Below are 26,686 nucleotides of genomic sequence, written 5' to 3'. Positions count from 1 at the left end.
ACCTTGAATTATTCTATGAAACCTTAACCGTGATCTTAATGTATGTTAGAGTGAACACCGGGAACATCAATTAAAACATTAACTGAAATGTAAAAATGCAGTTTAAATAAAAAGATCAAATACTTCCTTACCATTATTCCAGAACTACTTCCAACCTCATGAAAATTTAAATTTAAGAACTGGGATTGCAAAACTCTGGGGTTTTTTTTTTTTTTGTTTTTTCAAATAAAAAGAATTTCATTTTAACTCTACTTTTTCATCCGTTTGCATATTCTGGTACAGATAAATTGAGGAAAAATCAAACACCTCCCCTGGATGGACTGGCTGGTGAGGGGTGTACAGAAATGCGGAAAAACATCATCCCTGCAGCCGTATAGGCTGAGGGGACAGCAAGCCTTAATTCGCTCCCACTTGAATCAACTACTTCTAAGAGTTTACTATCAGAGTGCAGCAAGGGACATGTGTGGACTAGAAAAAGAATAAAGAAAAACTGGCCAGACAGACCGATTCAAGGCTTAGACCACACAAAAAGCTACCCTGGCCCCTTCTCTGATAAAAGCCAAGTAATTTTCAGAGTCATACATTTTATCCAAGACATAGTAAACATTCTAAAACGTAAAAAATATCAAAAACCGCAAATATCATTGTCTGTTTAAATTGAGCTTCTCCAAAGTAAGATCTGCTATAAAATGAATACAATCAGAGGAAATAAAGAGAAAATCAAATACATGCATTTTTTTCTTCTTTACAACAAAATGTAGCACTTACTTACGTAAGCAGCTTGAAACAAAACAAATTCCAGGTTAGTTCACAAAACACCATCTCGACCAGATTTGATGAAGGCAGACATACGCAACTGTATCCATACATAGTCAAACAAACGCACACAAACTAACATACCGCCATACTAATCACTGTGGCATCTCAAAAAGGGTAAATAAAACTCTCTTAACTGTGAAAGCTGTTTTCATTTGACTGGTAGGGAGTCTGTTTGTGCCCACTTATTTGTGTGTGTGTGTGTGTGTGTGTGTGTGTGTGTGTGTGTGTGTGTGTGTGTGTGTGTGTGTGTGCGTGCGTGCGTGCGCGTATTGTAGAGGTTAACAGATCACAGCCTGCCGGACAGAGCCCCATCTGTTGCCTGCTGCACTCTGGCCCATTCCAGGGCTGCCAAGGTACCTGGGTGCCAACTTGGTGCCAAGCCTTAATTCAAACACGGATAGCCAGCCAACCATAATGGTAGAGGGCTGGTTGGAGAGAGGGAGAGGGACAATCTGACAGGTGGGCAGAAAGGCAAGCAGATGAAAGTGGCTCTTCACGGCTATCCAGCTTAGTCTGTTTCCTACCTCTTTGTTCAAGGCGTTCTCATTCCCACTATCTGCTGTCTCTGTTTTGATGTATTAAAGATTCTTTCTTAGCACCGACATTAATAAAAACACCCTTCTCCCGTGCTCTTTCTAATTGTGTGTTTAACTCCCTGTCAGTGATCATGTTCTACCCATTCCCCTCCTCTCCAGTCTGCTAATTCTCTCTCTCCCTGTTTCTCTCTTTGTCTCTTTGCCCGACCAGACAGTTAAATGCAGGCTTGATTGTTGTAGGCTGTATCCCGGCTGGTTCTATATGCCCTCAACGTGACTGCTCCCTGGTACATCTGGTTATGGCGCACACACACACACACACACACGCACACACACACACACACACCTCTAACTAGGCATTCATGCACACACTCCCTCACTTTCTCTCAAGCTGCTCATGTTCTATCCTTCTTGTGTTTGTGTGAGTGTGTCTCTGGTGTGTGTGTGTGTGTGTGTGTGTGTGTGTGTGTGTGTGTGTGTGTGTGTGTGTGTGTGTGTGTGTGTGTTGTATTGACCTTTGAGGTCCTGATTTGCTGTATTGACTAGCTGTAGGTTAAGGAGTGGTTTGCGAGGTGGGTGAGAGGTTTAAAGAGCACATCCTCAACGCAGGACAGCACATTTTCAATCCAACTTCATAGCTAAAGATTCCCTCGTATAATAATACATACATAATACCCACTAATCTTGCCTATACAGAAGTATTTATAGTGTTGAGTGCTTCTTTTGGCCAAAAACATCCATAAGCCCAAGAAAGAACATTTGGAACAATGAATATTCTTTGAAAAAAAAAAAAAAAGTACAAAGCAGTTTCTGGTTCTTTCACTTATATCCAATACTCATTTAAATACATTAGGGTTAGCTGTTGCTACTTCTGTTGATAGTAGACAATGTAAATTGGGGCTGGGCACTTAATTCAGAAATTCAACACTAGCATTTCTTGAATTTTAATGAAGTGTCTCATGAGAATATGAATGTTTTGAGTTAGCATTTCGTGCTGTCCAAATTAATTATTCTAAGACAACTGTAAAATTAAGTGAGTGAGCATAGTTTGCTGTATCAATTAGATTATTTGAACATTAACTTTTTAAAGCATATATATTCTATATTTTTCTTTTATATATATATATATATATATATATATATATATATATATATATATATATACATATATATATATATATATACACACACACATATATATGTGTGTCTTTATGTATTTATCAGAAAAGTAAAATGATACCAATACTGTGATGTTGATTTCAACCTCCTCGCTCAGCGCTAATGTAAGTACAGCTTGTCCTCAACGGCATCCCACACTGTTGATGGAGCAGCATGACGAAAGACACGTCATTATCCACTTTACAGCCATTAGACTTCCACCGTCAGAATAAGCTTAGTGTATACTCTGAAGTAATATATAGGAGCTGCTGTGACTTAAAATCAAACAACAGAGCATAAATGATGAGGCGTAGAGTGTGAACAAAACTAGAGGTTATTGTTGCCTTTCTTGAATGTATAAATGTAAGTTTTAATGGTTAGCTTTTACTATGATGTGTACCTGTAAATAAGTATGTTTTGGATGTTTGACATTTCTTCTTGAACGTGTACATGTGGTCTGGACTATAGTAAGCCAGACCCCCTCTCAATCTATACCATGAGGTAAACAATGATGTAAGAAGAGTACTGAGTAGTGTTTACTCCACCTGTGGTTCTTGTCCTCCATCTGTAGTGTGTAGACCATGTCATCGGTGAGCAGGGCGCGTGTGTGGCTCGCGTTTTCGCCCCACTTCAGCTTCAGGCTCTGAGGGCCGGCCGCCGAGCATTCGAGGGGGGGCGGGGCTGGAGGGAGGGGGCGTGTCCTTGCCTGCAGTGGTGGACTCGAGGGGCTGGAGCCGATGGCATTCACCGCCTGGATCTGTACACTGCAAGCCATGAAGAGAGATAATGTTTTTTTTTTTTTTTTTTACAGAATGTGACACTGTATATGTTTTATCATTTTTGTTGATCGGACACTAATTAATATTTTTGGAGAAATGTCTATAGAAATGGTGAATGTTTTCAGTTAATGTTTTAATTGGAGTATGTCTGCCAGTATTTTAATTTTAGTAAGAATTGTTGCAGGGATCAAGTTCATGATCAAGTACATGTACAAAAAACTGCTGGAAAATGTGTGTATGTATTTTGTACTGTTGACCCGTATCGTAAAAAAAGTACAAACATACTCGTACACACACACACACACACACACACACACACACACACACACACACACACACACACACACACACACACAAAGACACGTTGTGTGCTGCTAATGAAATAAAAACTGGCAGAAATGGATTTTTGTTTTTCAAACTACCCTGCCGCCTTTCTTCTAGGAATCCCCCTCCCTTCTTCGCTCCTCTTCTGTCAATGTCTGATCAGCTGATTAGCATCAGAGGCCCTCGGCTAGAGAGGATCTACCGTCTGACATTTAAATTTCTGATTCTTAGTAACTGTAACCTTTCATTATAATTCATTTGGCTGAGAGAAGACAAGGGAGAAAGGGCAACATTCATCCATCCACTGGGTAATTAAGCACACAGATAAAAGATGACGAGAGATTGAGAAGAACAAAGAAAATGAAAGATAAAGAAGCTTAGCTTTTGATGATGAGGGATTCCATTTAGTCATGGAGGGATTTACATATCAAGGTTCAGAATACATGCGGTTTTTGTTTCATCATTCAATGGAGGAAACTAAGGAAAAGATGAACATTTTCTGAAAAAAAGGTGGTAAGCCATCGGTCCCTGCACACGCACCAGGCTTTAGGTAACCATGTCTGATGCTGAGCAAAACACCAAACCCCCTACGTGGTCACTTACTGTATACTCAGCTTAATGATTGCAAGGCAAATGACTAAAATCTAAACACAATGGCTATTAATCAAGTTGGAAACAGGGTACATATTTGTACCTTCCTGCAAATACGTATATTTTTGTGACTGGTTTTTCTCAAAAGCCATCCAGAGTGCACTTTCTTAAAACTGCAGGTTTAGCTAATCTGTATTCCGTGATGTGTGACTGTGTGGCAATTCCCCTCTTAAGGTGTCTCTACCGACTTACATTGCTTTTAACATTATCAATGGACTGTGAGAGTATTAAGTAAAGGGCGGCTGTGAAACTTTGAATCTGGAAAGAAAAAAAAGCCCCTGATGAAAAGAAATGTCTGCTGTCAACATTCTACACAATCTCTAGAGAGGTGATGAAGCTTTCAGTGAACACATGCAATGTAACTGAAAAACACATTAAAATATCTAAATAATTATTTAGGTGTTTTATTATTCAGACTTTTTCAACGTTTTTCCAAAAACATTTAAACATCTAAATTACTATTTTTCTTTTGAACATATAACTATTGTTACTGAGGACACTTCTAACCTCAGAATGAAGACATTTTAAACCTAGAGCACACACAGCCCCACTCCTGACAGAGCAAACAACATTTACTTTGTTCCTTCACAAAGCCATACAAGCAAATCAAATATGAATAATATTATTTGAAGTACCCCGCCGCTGTAGATAACCAGAATTACCGTTGTTCGCAACCCAGGAAACTCCCACATACAGATGCTCAGGCACACACACACATACACACACATGCACGGCGTTCTGCCTCAGTGGCAGCCATTATGCCAGAGAGCAAAGTGACATTGGGACAAAAACAACCTCAGAATGAAAACAATGGTGTGTGATCACTCTGCCTCTTCACATGCCCCCTCCCCCCTACCTTGGACACCCCCCCCCCCAGTTCAAAGAACTCACTACACAAACACATGCATGCACACAAACACACACAACCACACATGTAATCATAGAATTGCTTATAGAGCCATAACAACAGTAGCTGGTGATTCAGACTACCAAGAGGTTGTTTACTGCTGCTTGAGTATGACATCACTGATGATGTTATCATCAGGGGCTATCTCAGTTTGCATTTCCACTGTGGCCATGGAGTTTGACAGGCATAGGCAATTACCAGACAGGCAAGCTCGACTAAAAAGATGCCGCGGGCTGCAGTATGGGAAACGCGGGACCCCATGGTGCTTTTGGAGCTCGACCCATTCTAGGGGACTTAAAGACAGCGTATCTCAGCCTTTGTTACTTCCATCGTCCATCGTTTAAAATCTTTTAAAGTCTTCTCTCAGTCCCCCAACTCCATGTATGTGCAAACTCAATTCTTGGAGTAGCCACGTGCATCGATTTTAATCAATTTCTTATCTTGACAATGTGAAAGGGGGGAATAATGGCGACAAACCCACAGAGATTTATCACCTGACTCCCTTCGGCGCTCCGGAGCATTTCAGCATCTTTCACATGCAAGTCATTCTCACTGCTTTTATAGCATAATTTTAAGATGCAGCTGTTCTAAGCAAAAAAGCTCTAGAGACCAACAGTACACTAGCTGCCCAGCATCAAACCTTAAATTCATCAGGCTGCCAGGTGCATAAATCCAAATGAATATCAATGTTACTTTTTACGTATTAGATGTATTAGATGTGTAAAGTGTTTGTTAACATGTCGGTGGTCATAGTGGTCAACATATCTGTTAATGTAGGTTTATTTGTCCAGTATTTCACACTGCTTTAGAGATGAATTATGTTTCAGATGTTCTAACATCTGATGTTAATGGACATCTGCCGACCAGTTAAAGTGGCAATCCTGAAAATTTCAGTCCCAGTTGATTTGGGGATTTACCTCCTAATAAGAGTCCATTTGTGTTCCGCCAGTTAAATGCTTTTAATGCCGAGCTGCAGCATAGGAAATGTTTGGTTTGCATTAGTAGTAACTTAATACTGCATTTTTTTCTGGGAATGTTGTCACAGACACTAAGTTCATAATACTGCTAATATATAAATATTGCAATACGTTCATCAGTGGGCAGTAGGCTCAATCACCATTGTGTTACCTCATTCGGCGATAGAATGTGAATTAACACACATTTATTTAAATAAAAATCTTCAAGATTGCCACTTTAATTCCTGTGGTATTGTATTTGGATTTCATTTCTACAAAGTATCAACACCATGATTTGTGATCATCATCAACATAAATCCCACTTTGTATCCAAGACAACATCAGTTTACATGTTCTGTTAATTCGTGTCAGTACCTGTAGTCGGTGTCTGGCTGCAGGCCCGTGACAAGGTGACTTGTCCCTGATTCCACAGTGATGGTTTGGTCGTCCAGGGTGATGACGTAGGAGGTGATCTCCGCCCCGTTGCTGTTTGGCTCTTCCCACTTCAGGAAGAGGCAGGTAGACGGTGAGTGACCTGAGTCCGAGGAGGTCGGGAGGTCCAGAAGGGTGAGGGACGACACCTGGTCAGGATTTGTTGCCGGGGTCCTGAAACTCACCTGCTCACTGTAGGGACCAGCGCCCGCCTGATTCACCGCCTGAGTGGGAGACACAAAAATACAGAGATGGTGAGAGAGATGAAGAAAATGAGGGAAGGGCTGACTGACAGTGGTGGGATGGAGGAATCTGAGGAAAGAAAAGAGAAGAAGACAGGGATAAAAAGAAGAGGATGAGTAGAGACAAGGACCAAACCAGATAGTTGAAAGCTAACAGTGAGAGGCAAAAGAGACAAAAGTGAAATTAATTGGCAGAAGCAAGAGGCACACAGACAGAAGAGCAAGAGAAAGCAAAATAGCGGGGAAAAAGGGACATGAAGAATGGAAGAAGGCAAGAACACCAGTAGAGGGAGGTGAATTCAAATTAGATGTGATAGAACATTAGTCTATTTATTATGCTGTGTAACAAACCTTTATATTCACCTCAAGTATCCTCTATTAAATGCCTTTCAGTCGCTTTTGCTTTGTCATAGTCTACTGTAATGTCTAATACAAACTCAGTGAGGAGGAAACCAGGACAAAATAAACCAGTTTTTTAAGAATACATCTGCTATATTTTGAAAGCTTGAACTAGAATTTAAAAAAAAAAATTAACAGATGCTTAATTTTTTTTCCCCTGCATTTCTTTTAATTTGCAAGCAAAATGTGCACTTGGCTAATATTTTGGTGAGGCTTAAAAGACGAAGAAATGTGAGGAACTCTTGATTTATCTGATCCTTGCGATAGTGTCCTGCTTAAAAAAATGTTCTCCTAAAACAAGCGTGTCTGCGTCAAGCCATGACATTTGAAACAATAATGCGTCATATACAGGTACAGAACATAAGGAGTCACAGTGAGTTCAACCATACCAGTGCGTCCTGTGTGATCCTTTCCTGCAGTCCTTTTAGGAGGGACTTTGCCGTATTGTTACGCATATAAACACACACTTGCACACTGCTATATCAACGCACATAAACATACAGACAAATTATCTATACACTAAAAACAAAATAATTGATTAGGGCATTACGATGACCTTCCCCTGTCCTGTAAACTTTATAAATGAACCCATAAAAGAGGGAGCAATAAAACATCCGGTTATTGGATTCGCAGCTTCAAAAGGTACATCAGGAAAGAAAGCGAGAGAGAGAGAGAGAGTGTCTGTGTGTGCATTAGACAAATACACAGAGAGAGAGAGAGAAAGAGAGCAGTTATTTATGCACCAGATTAATAGTCAGGGCACAAATAGAATCAATTATGATCAACGTTTCACTGGTCTCTGTCTGTTTGTGTGGGTTTCTTGCTTTTGATGCTTCCCCCTGGCTGATATATATATTTATATGTGTGTATTTGTTAGTGTTTGCATCCTGACTGAGTGTCTGTGTCATGTTTGCAATTCTGGTCTTTGTTTTTGCATTTGTCCGTGTGTCTGCATATCCGGGCTCATGTATCGTTTACGCGCCTTCCTTTTTCTTGTGTGGAAACATGTCTTTATACCTGTGCCTGAATGCATTTTATGTGCGTAGGTGTGAATAAGCGTGCATGTATTTCATGCCCATAAATTGGTTTGAGTGCACGTTTCTGTTTGTGTTACCTGTAGCCTGCAGCAGTAGTCTGTGGCAGGCGTCAGGTCTGACAGCTCACACTGTGTGGCAGATCCACAGTAGATGAGCTCCATGGGTTCGTCTTCCCTCGCCCACTCCAAACGATATTCAGAGATGTCTGTACCCGAACCCTCAGGACTCTGCGACACAAAGGAACACACACTCAGCTCAGAGGATTCAGTGGGAACTTGTAATCAAAATAAACCATGAATGCATTCAAATTCGACAAAAAATAGATTAAAAAAAAAAAAAAAAGCAGGCCAAAGGGAAATGAGGGACAGACTATGAAAAACCGGCTTGATTCAATTTAAGATACAACACCAGAGACTTTTTGTCATTTTCAATACATCATCCAGGCAAGCTTGGATTCCTTTGCTTTCGATGAACACAGGTGGGTTATCTGTGCGTTTGTCTCACCTCCCAGTTGAGCGTTACGCAGGTGTTGCTGGTGAGAGTGATGAGTGGTGCCCCACACTGGCCAGGAGGACCCGCTGCAGTCGTCACCTCTGTTGGGTCAGAGTACGCTCCCAACTACAGGAGAGAAACAGACAGCACACACACCCACATACACACAGACACAATTAGGGGTATGTTTAACCTAGCAAAAGTGGAAAAGAAAGCACAAATCACACTGGGTTGCCTGACTAAGTGTGTGTGTCTGTGTGTGTGTGTATACACGTGAGTTGTGTGTTTTTGTGCAGGCATGAGTACTGTTTTTTTTTGGGGTCTCCTGCATGCTTCCTATTTTTAAGTGTGTGTGCGCTGTGTTTGTGCCTGCATTCAGTCAGCAGGTCTGAGTGCTAGTTGACTCTTGTCTGTGAGGATAATCAAACCAATCAAATGTTAACTCCAGACTGTGGAACACTCCTCTGACCAAACATGAACACTGTTAGACTGTCTGGGACACTCTGACCTAATGGCTACTGGCCCTGTTTATCAGAGTTTGTGTGTGTCTGCAACATATTTTTAATTAAAAAGTTTAATGCTTGCAAAGCAGAACATGAGAATTACTTTTAAACCTTTTGAAAGGCTGACTTTCTTGAGGTTCATGGTTCTAAAATCATCAGGGAGGTGTTTTTTTTGGACTTTATGATCTTGCCTGTTGAATTATTAGTTGATTGGGGTTTTTTTTGTTTCTTTTTTCTTTATCATTATTGATCATATTCCTGCCGTGTGCGCATGCGAATTTCTCACCCCAGCCTCGTTGGCAGCCCGCAGTCGGAAGCTGTACGTGGCACCAGGTAGGAGACTGCCAACAGTGCATTGCAATTCCGAGCCATGGTAAACCTCTGCAGGCTTGGTGTCCCCCTCGCTCATCTCCAGACTGAACACGCACTCCTCACACACTCCCTCAGAGATGGGAGAGTCTAAGCAGACCGAGGTAGAAAAAGAGAAGTATTTACAATTAAACTGTGGTCAGATGACGTGTATTCAAAATTAGAATTACTGCCTCGCCATTGTAGGCCTCTGCCAACCAGTCAAGTCTATACATAAAGCTTTAAAGATTTATTCATGATTATGTTTAGTTTTAGATGACATGTGTTTACAGGGTACATTTCTAAATAACCTTCAAGGGTTTCTTTCTTCCACTAGATACTTCATTTTGGTTGCAGCATGGTGAAGGTAATAAATGGTGGAAACAGTGGGGGAAGCCCTCCAGTACTTTATGTCTGACATTCAACTCGAGTCAGTAATTGCAGCAGCGCTGCCCGAATGTGAGATGATTAGGGCTGTGGCCAGCTGTATTAGACTAGGTAAGGCAAGAACTTCCTCAGCAATTCAGGATGGGACATACTGCCTGCCAGCAGATAACAGTACTAATCTGCAAAATGGGCCGACATTAGGAGAGTTAAGTCAGATATGAGGCTAGGTAAGGCATTTAATGGGCTAAATCGGGGCTCAATTAGGCTGAAACATGGTTGAAAAAAGGTTAAATTAGAGCTAGAAAGGAAACATATTAAACTGCCAGAGGGTGATTTAGCTGAGTTACGTAAAAAAAAAAAAAGTCAGATGCATACATTCTAGTAAATAAAGCTAAACAGTGTCTGTGTGTGTCTGCACTCACCCCATTCTAACTGCACTTCCTTATGTTTGGCTTTTCCCACAATCCTTGGTGGCTGGCAGGGTCCTGGCGGGACACTTAATGTACGAACCGGAACACTAACGGTGCACTTCACAAGCAGAGATAAACACAGGAAATCAAAACAGGGGAGAAGGAACAGCAATTATAGATCACTGATTAATAACTGGCATAAATGTCCCCAAGCAACACTGACACGTCACTGTTGCTCCACTCCTAACACAAGAACTCATAGTGAAAATTCAAAGTTCGTAGGTTGCTATTTTATAGTTGTGAATTTGTGTGCGTGTGTGTGTGTGTATATGTGTGTCTTACCGGGCTGTGTCCTCCGGTGGTGATGCTACACACACGTAGGCGGTAGAAGGTCCCGGGTGTCAGCCGCTCACACATGCACTCTGTTGCTGGACCGCTGTACGCTACCTCCCACTGGCTCGCTGTATGAACAAGCACATACAGTACAGACACGCACACACACACACACAAAAAAAAACAATTACACAACTGATCACATACACAAGCTTAAGTGCATATACATAATCTCCTGCTGTTACGTATGTATTTCTGCAGCCGGCCTAATTATTTTCCCAGAAACAAAATGCCACTGACCTAATTAATAACGGCACACCACTCTGTGTTGCCATTTCTGTCCTGATGATAGATTGTGTAGGCCTGAAATTCATCATCCCGCCTGCTCTTATGCAAATATATTTCCTGTTTACACCACAGCAATGAAAGCTATTTTGCAGAAGAAGGGGCATCTATCGATTATGTAATGTACATGCTTGGGTTATTTTACACACACCGACCTCGTCATAAAACGGAGTTCAAGTAATCTACCAAGCACAACACATCAAAGCGACAACCAAACATGTGTTTCTGAGCAGTAACGCTACACACACACACACACACACACACAAGACTTATTAATATGATGAATCACAGAAAACACAATGAGATGAGCCGGGGTCATTCTGACAGTTCACCACTGCATCCACTTGTACAACTTAGTCAGAGTGGTGAAAAGGTGAAAAGCGCACAGAAAAAAGGAGGGGAGGAGAGTGGGAATCATGGGAAGAATTTTTTTTGCTATGCAAGTTAGCTCTGATGTTTCAGAATTAAGATTTTTGGCTGTTTCTTAAATATAATCGCGACTTGTTTGTTTTTAAAACACATGCGCTGTTGAGGTAGTTGACATAAATCATAATCACATCCTGTCACTGATGGAAAAGCACAAAAGTCAATGTGAGTTGTAGGAAATCAAACCAGAAACTGAATTAACCAGTTACATCAATTTAGCCTAATTAACCAATTTAGCCCAATCCACTGGATTTGTAGTAGAAGATTTTTTTTTACTATTGATCCAAATTACTGTTACATCTTACATTCAACAGTAGACTCTTTATAAACAACTTATAAACAACTTCCTCTTTCTTTGATGTCACTGAATGAATACAAATTCAATTAAATTCTCCCCTGTGCTTTTTCTCTAATTAAATCCATTTGGTGTGGATTTCCTCAGACTGCACTCCATGAAACTAAATGTCTACTTGTTTCTTTCAGTCCTTATAGCAGGGAGAGAAAGGAGCATAGAGGATAGATGGTACATTTTGAGCTTTGTTTTATAGGAAGATAGACTTAGAACAAACACTCAAATTAGCTGAACGTGTGGCACGGATGGACAGCTGGACTACCAAACAGATAGATGTAGATCGTACCTTCGGAGCACCCCTCTGAGATCTCTAGCAGGTATGTAAGAGCCTCTGAGCCCCCGTTGTCCTGCGGAGGATCTGTTGAAGCATTAGATGGGTTGATTTTAGTTTGGGATAACATCATATATAAACATGATGAGCAGGAAAATAACTCAGACAAATACAAAAAAAATCAGTTTCCAATATGATCTTTATGGCTTTAGGAAAAGGTGTGACTAAATTGACAAAAATGGCCAATTCTATCAGCACAAAATCTAGAAAAGGAAAATTTTTTATATATATATATGTGTGTGTGTGTGTGTGTGTGTGTGTGTGTGTGTGTGTGTGTGTGTGTGTGTATACATATGTATATATGTGTATACACATACATATATATATATATATATACATATATATATATATATATATAATACACACACACACACACACATATACACACATATATATATATACACATATACACAAATATATATACATACATACATACATATATATACATACATACATATACATACATACATATATACATCACCACTCAAACAACTAATAATTAACCGATCTCAATTTGTTGAATTTGGTGAAAAGGTAGGTCAGGGCACAATGAAGTTCACACTTACTGTACTTGAATGAAAACCAGAAGATCTTTAATTTTTTACTATCATTCAACTAACAAATTCAGAAAATTGTAAAGCCTTGGTTTGCTCGTTTTTGAAGTTTTACAAATGGACCAGAGCAAAAGTGTATGGAACTATATCCACAATCTCAGCAATCAACCAAGTGACCAACATTTTTTAGTAATGATGGCTAAAACTATTAGAATATGCCCCAAAGTGGAAAAAATTACATTTTGGATGCTACAGTATTTGACAGGGTGGAAATTATGGATTTTATGTGAAGTTTTTGTATTGCCACTTGCATATTTTAAATGTGTATTACCGCTTGAGCAAGTGTTTGCACATTGAAACATTCTTCAGCTGTTTGGCGGTGTATAGTACATGGTCATGTGTGTCTGTTTACCCCATGTGATGGTGAATCCATAGGGCGTCGCTGCGGTGACACAGGGTGTAGATGGAGGGCCTGGTTTGTCTGGATTGGTGGTGCACACCAACACTTCACTGGGACTGCTCTTTCCCTCCATGTTCGATGCTATGAGCTGCAGGGAGGGAAACGGACAGCACGGAGGGAGGAGAGTGTAAGTTTAATGACATAAAACAGGAGGAGAGAAGGGGAAAGAAAAGGAGAGGAAGAGGGTGACAGAAAGACAGGATACAGATGAAGGATGGTAAGAAGCAGAGGAAAGAAATGAAGAGCGTATGTCAGGAGAAGAGACAGAATGAGTAATGATGCAGTGTAAGACAAAAAAGATTCACAGTGAGCATGGTTAGATGAAGAAGAGAACCTACAGAGGAATCTATTAAGGAGTAAAGCACCTGTCCTGATTAATAGAAGCCATTACTCTCTGCTCTTTCACCTGTGGTTCCCCTGGCTCCTCTGCCTCCATTTCTCTTCAGTTTACTCCCTCCATTAACTCATCCAATGGACAATCAATTTGCTTTGTTCCCAACACGCACAGTGGATGAACATTACAAAGAACACAGAGCTGCCTCTTGTGTGAGCACGTGTGTTTGGCTTTTCAAAAAATCTGCCGTCTCAGCTAATGGTGTGAGTGAAGACGTGTACACATGCATGTGAAATTACATGCAAGGTGTTGTTTGGGGATGATTGCGCCGCAACAGACAGACACGAGAGTATCCGCATGAACACACATGCCGTCGGAACATTTTGTTTCACAATGTTCTCACATTATGAACAGCTATCACAGCTTTTAGAACAGCCGAACAGGGTTCTTTGCTTGCTAAATGGCTAGCGAATTGCCTTGTTTCACTACTCTTTAAATTGTAGCCAATTCTCGGGGGTAAAATACTGCATTCCCTCCTAGATTGATGTCACTGTAAGCCACCTGGATAGGTTGGTATCCTTGGAAACATTTTTTTTTTAATTTAAAAGAAAGAGAACATCACTGACCAGAAATTGATCAAGTAAGAAAACTAAAGAAAAGAGGCAGCCAGGATGATTCTATTCAGGATTCAGCTGAGTCTTTTGAAGGTCTGCTTCAATCTACTTTAAATACCACATTATTGGGATTTTGTGTAATGTTTTGAATCTAATTTTGCTATTTTTATTGTGCCCTATTGTATGTGACACCCATTACACACCAAAGAAAAAAACATTTTCTTTCTTTCTTTAGAATTTGATGAGAATATTGATTCCACTCTCATGTCTGTAAGGTAGGAGACATATGAGAGTGGTATAACTCTCGACAAGAAAGCAAATACACTTAGATCCCAAAATGTCAAAATATTCTTTTACAACATTTTCTTTAACACAAATGTAAGGTGGAAATATAAAAACACAGCAAAATATAGTCCCATTATAATCATTTACTACGCAAGGATTCTTCTGATACTCCAGGAAAATACACAGAACTCTTATGTGCAGAAACAAAAAACACACACGCATCCACGTCACGTCATCACTTACCCTGAATTTATACTGTGTACTCCTCTTCAGGCCTTGTACAGTACAGGTCAAGTTTTCTCCAGTGTACTTTGGATGAAAGTCTGTTCCCTGTGGATGATAAACTGTCAGTAGTCTGTGTGCATGAGTGCTTCTTTCAGCATGTATTTGGATGAGTGTAAATTTCTGAGCATATGGACGCATTAAATGCTGACTTTTGCATTATATATTGTATATATTTGCGAGGGAGTGAAGGAGTGTGTGGAAGCATCTGGTGCAATTCCTTGCTTATGTAAAATACTTGCTCAAACATATGCATATGGCGTGCTTTTTTCTATGTGTATGTTTCAGTATGGGATTTACTGACCTGTTTGTGTGCTATAAATTCTCCTGGATTGTTTTGCAATGCATTATGCATGTTTTTTTCAGTGTTTAAAGTACATAATTTCCTGGCTGAAAAATTAAGCTTCCATTTTTTCAATTTTTTTTATTTATTATGTAGTTCCTGCCTCTTTCAAATTTATGAAGGTTGTTTTCATTGTAATGGAAAAGAACCTGTGCCAGTAACATAAACTTTGTATATGTTTTCATTTAATATGGGTGTTTTGTGTGTGTGTGTGTGTGTGTGTGTGTGTGTGTGTGTGTGTGTGTGTGTGTGTGTGTGTGTGTGTGTGTGTGTGTGTGTGTGTGTGTGTTTGGTACTCACGCTGTTGTCCTCCTGGATCTCGAGTGTGTATTTGAGCTGCTCCTCGCTGGGACTGCCCTCAGGACGCCCCCACTCCAGGGTCACCCAGGACACCCCAGCCCTGACCAGCCGTGGTGCCAGAGGCAGAGCAGGCAGGGTGCCCATGGTGTAAAACACCACCTCTGTGCTGAAGCCGCTGCACGAAATACAAACATATTTCCATTTCAATCACATCTTGATTTTATTTAAAAGGCTGAAGCAAGTTATTGACTTGTTGGTTCATTACTTTTGAGGGAAACGGGACAGCAGTGCAAGAGGGAAGGGAGGCTGTTCATTAATAATTACCAATTCAGCAGAGAGGGAGAGAGGAGAAAAGTGAAAAAAGAAGAAAACAAACTAAAGTAAGAAAAGAACACTGACATGTGTGTTCATTTGAAGGGAGTGCCGGAGTGCATGTGCGGCTGCAGGTGGTAATGGGGGCGTGAGGAGCCCCCAGTGGAGATGTAAGGAAGGGCCATGGCAGGGGGAAAGATGGGATACATACATGTCAGAAACCAGACCAGAAAAGACAGAGGAGGGGGGAGGCTAATTTGCAAGTTGAGGGAGGAAAAAGATTTGAATATATAAAGCAGGCAGCAGAGGAGAGAGAGGGTTGTAAACTTTCAATTTTAAAAAAAAAAAGTATCCAAAAGCTTGTGTGTGCCGAGTATGTTGTGTCCATGGCTTCAAAGGGGAATCAGGTTGAAGGATGCATTAAGCCCACTTTGAGTTCAGCCAGAGAGCTCATATCTCCTCCCTCGCTCCCCTCTATCACCTCCTCCCCCTTTCCCTGTCACCCTAACAAATGCAGACGATGTGCTCCCCGCCATAATGACAAAGAAGAGACGAGAGGCCAGGGGAAATGGAGGGAAAATGTGAAAGACAGAGAGGATTCATCTCACATGCAGAATGATAGCTACGGATATGCCGGTGCGTGTTTGTGTGTCTGTCTATCATCATGGTGGTGTACAGTGCATGTTGTGGCTGACATTGTTGCAATTTACTCCCATAGGTATCAGTATCCATGGTTACTAAAAAACATGGTTTGAAATCTCACAAGGGACGACTGTCAGGTGCTGTCATTTATTTTAATAAATCTGTGCTCCTCCTCCTGTGCTTTGCCTTCTGTGTTATTCATGATGATGTGTGCAGGAATACATTTTCACGCGCGTGTCTGTAGTATAAGTGTTTGCGTATTCAGTAACAGCCAACGGTACCTTGTGCCGATGTCATTGTGTGCAGCCACTCTGAATGTGTAGCCACAGGCGGGGAACAGCCGTGTCATCTTACAGTGTCTCTGGCTCCCAAAGTAACATTCTCTGAAAACACTGTTCTTCTTTCCCTGGAGAGGAGAGGAGAGATGGATGAGGAGATAGAAAAGAAAGTAAGATGAGAGCAGGGGGATAAGATTAATTGCAGTAAGAGATTAAAGAAAAACGTAAAACAGATGTGGAAAAAAATAGCATAACAGAATGAAAACGTACAAATGGGAGAAGGAGAGGAAGGCCAGACAATAATTAAAAAAGCATAACTTACAGACTTATCTTATCTGAGGAGCCGAATGTTAAGAAATTCGAATTCAAAGGTGCTTTGTCGGCATGAAAGTTTCAAAAAACAATGTTGCCAAAGCATCAAAAGATAATTTAGCTAAGTACACATTAACAGAAAATAGAAAAATAAAACACCAATATATATATATATATATATATATATATATATATATATATATATATATATATATATATATATATATATACACACACACACACACACACACACACACACACACACACACACACACACACACACACACACACACACACACATATATATATCTGTTAATTATATATTTAATACAGTATATTATATGCATGCGAGCATGTGAATGTGTGTGTGTGTGTGTGTGTGTGTGTGTGTGTGTGTGTGTGTGTTGCCCTGTCTTCTCCTCCTGGGGTTATTTTTAATTTTGAGAATAGCTCATTGAAATTTGGAATTACAGAACTGAATTGGTTAAAGTAAATTTCTCGTATCTATTTAGCGATGTTTGTGACAGGCATAAGTGCTTTTTTAAAATAAACGGAAAGCATGACAGATGATAAACATCTAGAGTGAGACTTACCTCATCCCACTCGAGCAGGTAGTTTGTGATTTTGGATCCGTTGTCGCCTGGGGGCTGTGGATGACAGGGAAATGGGACAAGCGCGGAAGACAAGAGACAAGAGAGAGATGGAGAGATCAGCCAAGGATAAAAGACTCTGACACTGAGACAGACAAACAACCTGCTTTGTTTTTATGATTGGCCTCATATCCTGTCTGGGCAACTGATGTCACTCTCTATCAGTAACAGTGTAAGTGTATAAAATTGCTTGTGCAGAAAAGGTCAGAGAGGATGCAGGGATGCAGCCTGACGGCATTGTGCAACAATGCAAGAATGCCTCTGTATTAGGTGCTGTAGGGCTGATAAAGTCAAGCTAGGAGATAAACCAGGTGAAGTGAAAAACTGCTCACTTTCGTCTGAGAATTAAGTTGTCTTCTGCAAAGTATATGACTGTACATATACAGTGTGGTAGACAGAGACACATTGGATTGGACATAAAGAATCCTGCGTTGATTGATTTATATTAACCCAAGTGCAAATATGCCGTCAAAATTCATTGAAGCATCATAAATTTGAATCACTGCTATGTTTATTGGGTTGAAAATGCTTTATCAGCTGTCTTCAAGATTAAAGATGTCTGTGCCTTTACCTTCCACTGTAGGGTAAGGGTGCTCTTGGTGCGGTGTGAGAGTTTCGGGGGTAATGGGACGTCAGGGACGCTGCAGTGTGTAGTGAATGAGCCGGCCTCTGAACACGAGCCTCGAACCGAGTTGTACATTGCAGAGACCCTGAAGTGAGCACAAAAAAAAAAAGACAGGACACATTTAAAAACATGACAGAATTCCTGTTTTAGGCAACAGTCAGATGTTCAGTGGGCCATAAAGAGGTCTATGAACTAGAAGAAGTGTGCAAGTAGTATAAACTAACACAACATCCCATATAATCCTAAAGGATCAGTTCAATTAAATAACGTCCTTACCGTACGTGGTAGTCCGTTGCTGGCCTTAGGTCTTTCAGATGGTACTCCAATTCTTCACCACTAAAAGCACAAACACACATACACCAACACAGCACATAAGTCATACCAGTGCACTTTAGCTGAGCTTATATGAACTCAATTTCTAGCCAGTGTTGTTTTCTTTTAGCTTAAAGTGTGTCTGCTACCTGTATATGAGGCGATACTTTCCATCTCGTCCCTTATCTGAGAGGGAGACCTCGTAGGAGCAGGACACAGGCATGCCATTACTATGCCTGTTCGCCAGCCCTGCCGGGGGGGCCCAGGACAGCCGTGCAGCCCGTGCCTGCACATTGGACACCTATATGACACACATAAACATATATGCTGTATGTTATATACAGAATGAAATAAAGTATGGTTTCCCATGCACAATAGTTTTCCTTGTATGTACTGTGGCTTTTGGTTTGCGGTTGCACTGGGCGATTAATTCAATACATTTTTATTCGTAAATGACGCTTTCTATTCTATTTTATTATATTCTACTCTAACTTTATCCTGTTGTATTTTGTTCTATTCTATCCAAGGAAGCAGTAATTCAACCCCCAGAAATAAATAAAATTGCTCTATCAATCAAAGTTCATTTTTTACTATAATTTCTTCATTCTGTTCATGTATTTGGCTTTAAATGTGTGTGCATGTGTGAATGTGTCTCAGTGAAAGAATGTGTCATTGAAACCATTGCTCCAGATTTGGCTCTTCTTACCGGCTAAGGCAAATCCATTCCAGGACCGCACAAGAAAATTGAAATGAACAAACACGAAAAAAGAGGCGTACAAGTTTGTGTGTCTAACCGTGTGCCTGCCTACAAGTATGTGCATGTTTATGGGAGTTTTAACTGCAGCACATGGTGGGTGAGCCAATTTAGTGTGATTTAGCACAGTCTGCTGCAATTCCAGGCTCCACATCCACTGAATAGGCGATGAATGTGCCTTGAGGGCACTGCAAACCACAACCATGCCTAGACTGTCTATGAGGAAGAGCAACAGACAGGAAAAGATAGGGAGACACTTTATTGTCATTTAACTGAGAATTTCGATGATAATGATTAGGTTTTAAGAGATCACGTCACCGTGTCCATATGCCTGAGTGCGAAGTCCGCATTTTCACACCCATTGTATCCATCACTTTGCTTTAATGTCCACTGTGGACACGTTAATATGATGCCCAGGCTTCAAGAAAAAGAATGACCTGACGATGTATGCAACAACAGTCCGATTTCCAAATACAGTGACAGACAGAAGATCAGACCAAGACAAAATGAGAGAAAGCGAAAAAAGAAAAGGGCACAAAGAACCAAGAACTGAAAAGCAAAAAAAAAAATATGAGAAATAGAAATGAAGGATGAAAGGCACCATTTCGAGGTTTGTCATCTTGTTGCCCTTTGACCCTGAGAGACAGCCTGTTCATCATTTGCCAATGTTTTTTCTGACAGACTGTTAGGCAGAAAGTAAAGGGATATTCAGTATAGTATAGTATATAGTATAATCTACTGTATATCCATAATCAGTCCTTGTCTTCTATTCACTGTAAGATAATGAATAACCGTCTGATTTGACCTTTCACTCTTTCGAGCTCACATATCACAGCTCACAGTGGTTACTTTAATGTGCACGTACGGTGTTGGTTGCCTTACTCCTATTTTGTGGAAATCACATGTGATTTACACAAAATAGGAGTTAGGCAGAACCCATGTAGACATCGAATTCTGAGAACGTTAGAAATGTTATTTTCAACTTTATATTATCCCCATTGCATAAAAGCATTTTATGCGCATACATCATGTTAGGATCATGTTAGGATCAGAAAGGACAGGTGTAAATTTGAATATCGGAAGGACTCAGTCCCAACCCAGTTCGTACACCTTTGTTCGAACGACTTTGACTGCGTTTGCCCAGGATTTTCCAGATAATGGATCATCATATAAAATTTACAATATCAATTTAATAATCACAGACTGTGCAGGAAAACAGTTAGTTAAAAAAACAAAACAAAAAATTGTCATATTGTCCCTGGTTAAATTTAATTGATTTGTTTTTTTTAACCAAATACCAATATAATAAATTAAACAAGAATATACCATCTATTGTAGAGCATATGCTGCTTGTTTTGGTGATTTTATACATTTACAGGTAAACAGTACATGATATACAGTAACTACTAAGCTGAATGAGCAAAGCTTCCATCGGTATCCATGGTGCTGTATGTTTCCTTCTCATAGCAAAGTGGTGATTGTGTCCCACAGTTAAGAAGAGTGCCCCATCCCAGCTATTAGTGAGATTTATAGAAGAAATGACACTCCATAGTGAAGGGCTAGTGGGTAAAGATCAGTTTGAGAAATGGCTTTTGACTTTAAAGTAATTTGGAGGAGACGTTTTCAGCCATTAGTCAGTCTATGTTGGGAAGCCAGCATGTAAATAGAAATATTAATGTCTAACAAACAACCTGTAATGTAATGTCTTACTATGAATGTTGGCCATAATCAAATTGCAATCTGCATGCAAATGTAGCCATTGCTATTATGTGCATCCGGCGTGTTTAAAATGAAAAGTGGTTTTTCTACATCATTCTTCAAGCGCAGAGAGTAAAATGGTACAGGGAGAACTCATGAGCGACTTTTTCCTGTTTACTTCTTCTTTAGTCTCCCGCTGCGTCTCATAACTCAGTTCAGGCGAAGTAGATTCACCTTATTGGTATAAAAGCAAACACTACAACCAGGGGAGCAAGGTAATATTGAGAACAAAATTAGGAACTTCATCATATAAGCTATGTCTCTGCGACACCTGCTACCATGTCTGTCTGAGAGTAGATAAATCTCTACTGTACATCAACTTCTGTGCTCTTTCATGTATTTAATGACGTCTCCCTCTCCTTTTATAAGCTACTCCATATTTTGATTGTCTCACTGCTGCTGTCTATTGCAGCATATAGATATAAACTCAGATATCAAATGGTCCAATTGCACAGCCTGCTCACCAGACTGCTTTAGCCGGGAGTGAGCAGTTCCTCTCTAGTAAACCATGCCTGCAGCTCATTCATTTATATTACCCTTGAGGGAAGGAAGAGGACTGTTACAGCATTCTTCAGCTAGAGGCAGAGAGAGACGCAAATAACTTAGGTGAGCAGATGCTGCCCTCATGTGGCCAGGGTGAGCAGAGCTTAAATGATCCGTTTCCCTCCAAGCAACTATTATTAAAGACCTGAAAATGACAGAGATACACTGCACACACCCATCACTAGTTATTTTTTTTAGTTTAAGTGTCTGATTTTTTATGGTAATAACAGAGACAGGATGAAAATATGGAAAAGACATCAAAACTCATGCCAGCTATGACTGCATTAGAAAAGGAGTTGATTGATGAAAGTGGTTATAAGGGTAATGAGTTTGTGTGTCTGTGTATGTGGGAGGACGTATGCATACCAACCTGCGGTTTGTCGATTGTAGACAGCATGTCTTGAACACGCTTCCCCTCTGAATCATGATCTAAGGAGACAGAGTCAAAGAAAAAAAAAGAGTGATTATCAAAAATCAATTACAAGAGGTATTTCTAATGTAATATACAGCAAAAATGAGAGACTGACAATGCGTGTGTGAGACACATGGAGGTCATGAAGGCATTTCTGCCACATGTCGGGTCATAACTGCAATCTGTGATTTTTTCTTTTAAATAAAAAAAGAAAAAAAAAACATCCCTCCCTAGCTTCAAAATAGATGCACATTAACAATTTTGGTGGCGCTGCCAAAAAAAAAAAAAAGCGGCTGTTGATTGACAAGTAGAGGTTTTTCAATTCCCACAAGCCATGTTATTGTGATATCTAGAAATCTAAGGCTCATTACTGTCCAAGGTCAGCCAAGGTTTGCAAGTAGACTGGGAAATTACAGGGTCAAGCAAGTCAGCTAAAATGCATTTCGACTCCCTAATCAACCCCAATATTGTCTGTGAAAACATCCTATCCAACTACTAATTCAGTCATCCATAAAAAAAAGAACAGAAATAGCCCAAAAGTAGAGTGAAAACAGACCTAAATTTTTGTGTTGTCTAATGTTGTGTGATGCAACACTTGTTTTCTTCAGCAAGCGCCTATTTCATCTCATCAAGTCATAAGAAACACAGCCCTTGGAAAAATCACTACATCATCCAGCAGTCCAAAGAAAAGCATTAGTCACGAATTCCTGACCTAGAGCAAGTAAAACGGGGATCACCAAAAAAGAAAAAAATATATGACTCATATTCCAAAGTAACTATTCTGTTGTTTGGAGTAATTAGTGCATACAAATCATTATCCTAATCATTATTATGTATTATTTACCATCAATTGTACCTGCACCTGAGAATAATTATCCTCAGTGTGGTGTGACCTATGCCGTGTTGTTGTAGCCCCGCAGTACAGCTTGTTACGCATGACTGCGTTCGTATACAGTGTTGTTGCTGGATTTCATAAGACAACAATATTAAGACCTCCCTTAGAACCGTTTTAAGAAGTAGCTTTTTCCAATTTTAATTTATTTTTATTTCATTTAATTATTTGAGACACTGAGACCCCATATATATACTGTACTAAACTAGATAATTCACATATGTGGTCCTCAGGACGAGGCTCTACATTGCCTTTTGTTTGGCAGAAAAGCACTTATCCTCCCGTAAAACACTGATCAAACAACAGGTGTAATAGAATAGGAGTAATAAAAGCTCTTTCATACAATGAGGATAGGTGCAATTTCTGTAAAACCTTTGTGACAGTGGAAAAAATAACATTAATTCTGTTAATATAGTGTGTCTTATTATATATTATCGATTTGAATGTCAATAAAGTAATAACTGTGGGAACAGTTGGTTGATTTATTAAAAGAAACTTAATCAACAACAATTTTGATAATCTAACTATCACATAATCAAGCAAAAATGCCCAACTTTTACTGTTTTAGGTCCTGACTTTGTTTTCTCTTTTTATACTGTTGCAAATGGAAAACAAACAAGCAATCTAAAGATGTCACATTGAATTGTATTGGACTGTGTGAGACATTTTTTCCTGCCATTTTATATAAGAAATTATTTCTTTGGACATTTTATATAATAAATTATTAATCAATTTATTGAAAAAAAATTATGAAAACATCAATCGATAACAAAAATAATCATTAGTTGCAGCCCAAAAGATCATAGAGGTCACTTATCAGATAGAAAATGCAGTCATGTAATGTGAGCTTAGCTGTTCTTTGTACTCTACTAGCTACCTGCACTACCCCAGCCCCCCTACCCCAGCCCCCCATTGGGGACTACTCCATTGTAAAGGCATGTACACAAATATACACATAGCATAAACATATACACAGAAACACACGCCCATGCACAGGTCTGGTCCAGTGATACGACACAGCTAAAGGTGATTCAGTGGACACCCGGCTGTTTTGAGGGCGAGTGTGTGTGTGTGTGTGTGCACATGTGTGGGCAATGGAATGGAAGTCTTTCCCCCACTGTGTGATCCCCGCAGTTGGGGTTTTTCCGACCAGAGGAGGCCTGCTATCCCCATCTGAGTCTGACCACTGTAAATCACGCAGGATGTGTACGTGTGTGTGTGTGTGTGTGTGTGTGTGTGTGTGTGTGTGTGTGTGTGTGTGTGTGTGTGTGTGTGCGTGTGCGCGTGTGCGTGTGCGTGTGCGTGTGTCTCTGTGTATGTGAGGGTCAGCGATACAAAACCTGTATGAAACCAGGTCTGTTTGATGAGTGTGTTACTGTGGTACGGGACTGAGGAGGACTTGCATCAAATAGGCATTAACACGCATACGCGGACACAAAAAAACAAAACACACACATATACACACCTATGCGCACATTCACAATATACCTGTGTACAAAACAGTTTGTGTTTCCGACATCACTGTATACTTAGAGCAAGTGATGAATGAGAGATTGTGTACGTGCAAATGTGTGTGCTTGCGTGTGTGTGTGTGTGTGTGTGTGTGTGTGTGTGTGTGTGTGTGTGTGTTTTAGAGTGGCTAAGTCCCTCTGACAGATTCTGTGGAGGAGAGGGCCTTACTGTGCCTGGGGGTACACTTATGAGTCATGGCAACAGTGATGTCATGGAAGCTCAACCTCAACTTGACCTCCGTGCGTGTGAGCGAGTATGTGTGTGTGCTAGACAGGATTAAAAAAACAAGCACAAGAGAGAGAGACTGCGAGGGTGTATGTCTCCAGGGTCCCAGTATCAGGTTACAAGGGCTTGGTGATGGGTGACATGAGGAGCGTAGTCAAACTACTGTGTTTGTGTGTGTGTGTGTGTGTGTGTGTGTGTGTGTGTGTGTGTGTGTGTGTGTGTGTGTGTGTGTGTGTGTGTGTGTGTGTGTGCGTGTGTGTGTGTGTGTGTGTGTCCGTGTGTTTCTGGGTTGGCAGTGTTGGGAGAGTTCAACAGGTGAAGTACACACATTCTGCATCACCGCTAGACACATTGGCTCATTAGTGCACTCTTTTTCATAAACACACGTGTCCCCCTTCCATCCATTTCGACAAAACGGAACTTTTCTCTTTTATGGCACACTCAGACTCACAGCTCCAGACATGAACAGCTCTGTCAGCTAACAGGCTGACCCATCCTATTCCACCCATTCATCACAGCTGAGCGAAAAAGGCAGATACGGCCCATTTAGTGCTGCAGTCCTGTAGCCACTTTTCAAATACAGCTAACACCACCAAGAAAAGGAGAGGTGGAGTTCCATTACGGCATCATTTCAGCTGTCAAGTTCGGCAAACAACAGATGTTAAAAATCAAACAATAGCCAAGGCTGACGAACAGCTTCTCTGGTTCCAGTGCACGATTTTAATCGGGAACGGGAGAAAATCATTTTGTTTTTCTGCTCTAACTGTAAACATCACATTCTGCCACAAAAAGAGGCTGTGATTGCATTTTTTTCTCAAGAAGTGAAGAGGTTTGGAAATTGACCATTGAGGATGTGTTCATCAAGAAATGTTAAATTTAGTAGCTTATATAAAGCTTACATAAAGGGGGAATTAGGAATTAAGATGATTAAACATTAAGACAGCCATGCACCATCACTTTAAGACTGCTAAAAAATAAAAGATCACAAATTTCAGATGTAGTCACATTTTAAATGCACAGTAAATGCTTTTTTGCATTAGTATAAAGTATACCACCCACCTTGTTATGCTTGCTTACTTTCTTATATGAATGCCTATATTAGTTATAGTATAACCAGTTAAAAACTCAGGAATTCCACATTCGTCTTTGGTCTGACTGATTAGGTGAATGTCTGTTAAGATATCATTGCCTTCTGTAGCTTTTCATTCATTTATTTACTGGAATCTGTGATAAGAGTAAATTTAGGTCAGTGAGAGATTTCCACATTTCTACATTCTATATAAATCCGTGGTAGGTTCCTCAAAATCACACGATAGATACCTCCAATAGTAATTATTCGTTTAACGGCTTATGTTTTACATTTGGATCCATTCAGTACAAGCTATTCAATTAACTTATACAAAATACAACACTAACTTAGTATAGACTGTTTAGGCTTACAACTTGCAACTGCACTTAGGCAGAACCAGTACCTTGAAAGACCCTAAATCCAGTGGTTACATTACTCCGCTAGTTAAGGCGCCAACATTTCTACACTGACTGAGACTTTTTTTCAACACTGTGAAAAAAAGTTGGCTAACCGGCTAACTTTGTGACAGAAGAGAGAGTTTATTTAATAATTCAGGAGACCAGTAATAAAGTTTGAAAAACACTACTGCTTTACCTCATCGCTGAGTGTTATGACTAGCTGTGGTTGTTGAGTCCAGCTGTTTAAGTGTTTAATACAGAGAACAACCACAAAGAGTTGATGCTGACGGCTGAAACAGAAACTGAATCTCTTTCCAGAGCAACTCTAAATACACTCACACATTTACACACACATCTTTGTTTTACTATATTGGTTGGGACCCATCATTGACTTGATGCATTCCCTATCCCCTTACCCTAACTTTGACCATCACAACGGACCAACCCCAACCTTTACCCCAAAACTAACCTACACCTAATTCTAACCCTAAAACCAAGTTTTAACCCTCAAAAACCCATTTATACTTGTGGGATCCAGTATGTTGATCCCTACATGTATACTGGGCTCCCTGTGTTTGAACCCCACCAATATATTAATACAAACCCACACACACACACACACACACACACACACACACACACACACATATACT

The 26,686-nt window shown here is 40.2% G+C and overlaps 1 protein-coding gene across 4 annotated transcripts in view; it reads right to left on the bottom strand.

Annotated features, from left to right (window-relative positions):
• Nucleotides 1-26,686, bottom strand: part of fndc3ba (fibronectin type III domain containing 3Ba) — a 96,313-nt gene that overhangs the window by 12,043 nt on the left and 57,584 nt on the right. For all 4 annotated transcript variants that reach the window (XM_040136674.1, XM_040136676.1, XM_040136675.1 and 1 more), the window contains exons 8-24: nt 21,896-21,954; nt 18,620-18,771; nt 18,435-18,494; nt 18,105-18,243; nt 17,477-17,530; nt 16,575-16,699; nt 15,340-15,514; nt 14,658-14,744; nt 13,134-13,269; nt 12,123-12,194; nt 10,723-10,841; nt 10,393-10,498; nt 9,522-9,694; nt 8,745-8,858; nt 8,318-8,467; nt 6,506-6,786; nt 3,059-3,277 (exon numbers count right to left, since the gene is read on the bottom strand). In XM_040136674.1, the coding sequence (XP_039992608.1) occupies nt 3,059-3,277; nt 6,506-6,786; nt 8,318-8,467; nt 8,745-8,858; nt 9,522-9,694; nt 10,393-10,498; nt 10,723-10,841; nt 12,123-12,194; nt 13,134-13,269; nt 14,658-14,744; nt 15,340-15,514; nt 16,575-16,699; nt 17,477-17,530; nt 18,105-18,243; nt 18,435-18,494; nt 18,620-18,771; nt 21,896-21,954 (2,221 nt within the window). The remainder of the gene's footprint in view (nt 1-3,058; nt 3,278-6,505; nt 6,787-8,317; nt 8,468-8,744; nt 8,859-9,521; nt 9,695-10,392; nt 10,499-10,722; nt 10,842-12,122; nt 12,195-13,133; nt 13,270-14,657; nt 14,745-15,339; nt 15,515-16,574; nt 16,700-17,476; nt 17,531-18,104; nt 18,244-18,434; nt 18,495-18,619; nt 18,772-21,895; nt 21,955-26,686) is intronic.

This window comes from Xiphias gladius, chromosome 10 (assembly GCF_016859285.1).
Source record: "Xiphias gladius isolate SHS-SW01 ecotype Sanya breed wild chromosome 10, ASM1685928v1, whole genome shotgun sequence".
Lineage (NCBI taxonomy): Eukaryota > Metazoa > Chordata > Actinopteri > Istiophoriformes > Xiphiidae > Xiphias > Xiphias gladius.
Note: the sequence above shows the minus strand (reverse complement) of the source record. Positions and strands in the feature narration are given on the sequence as shown.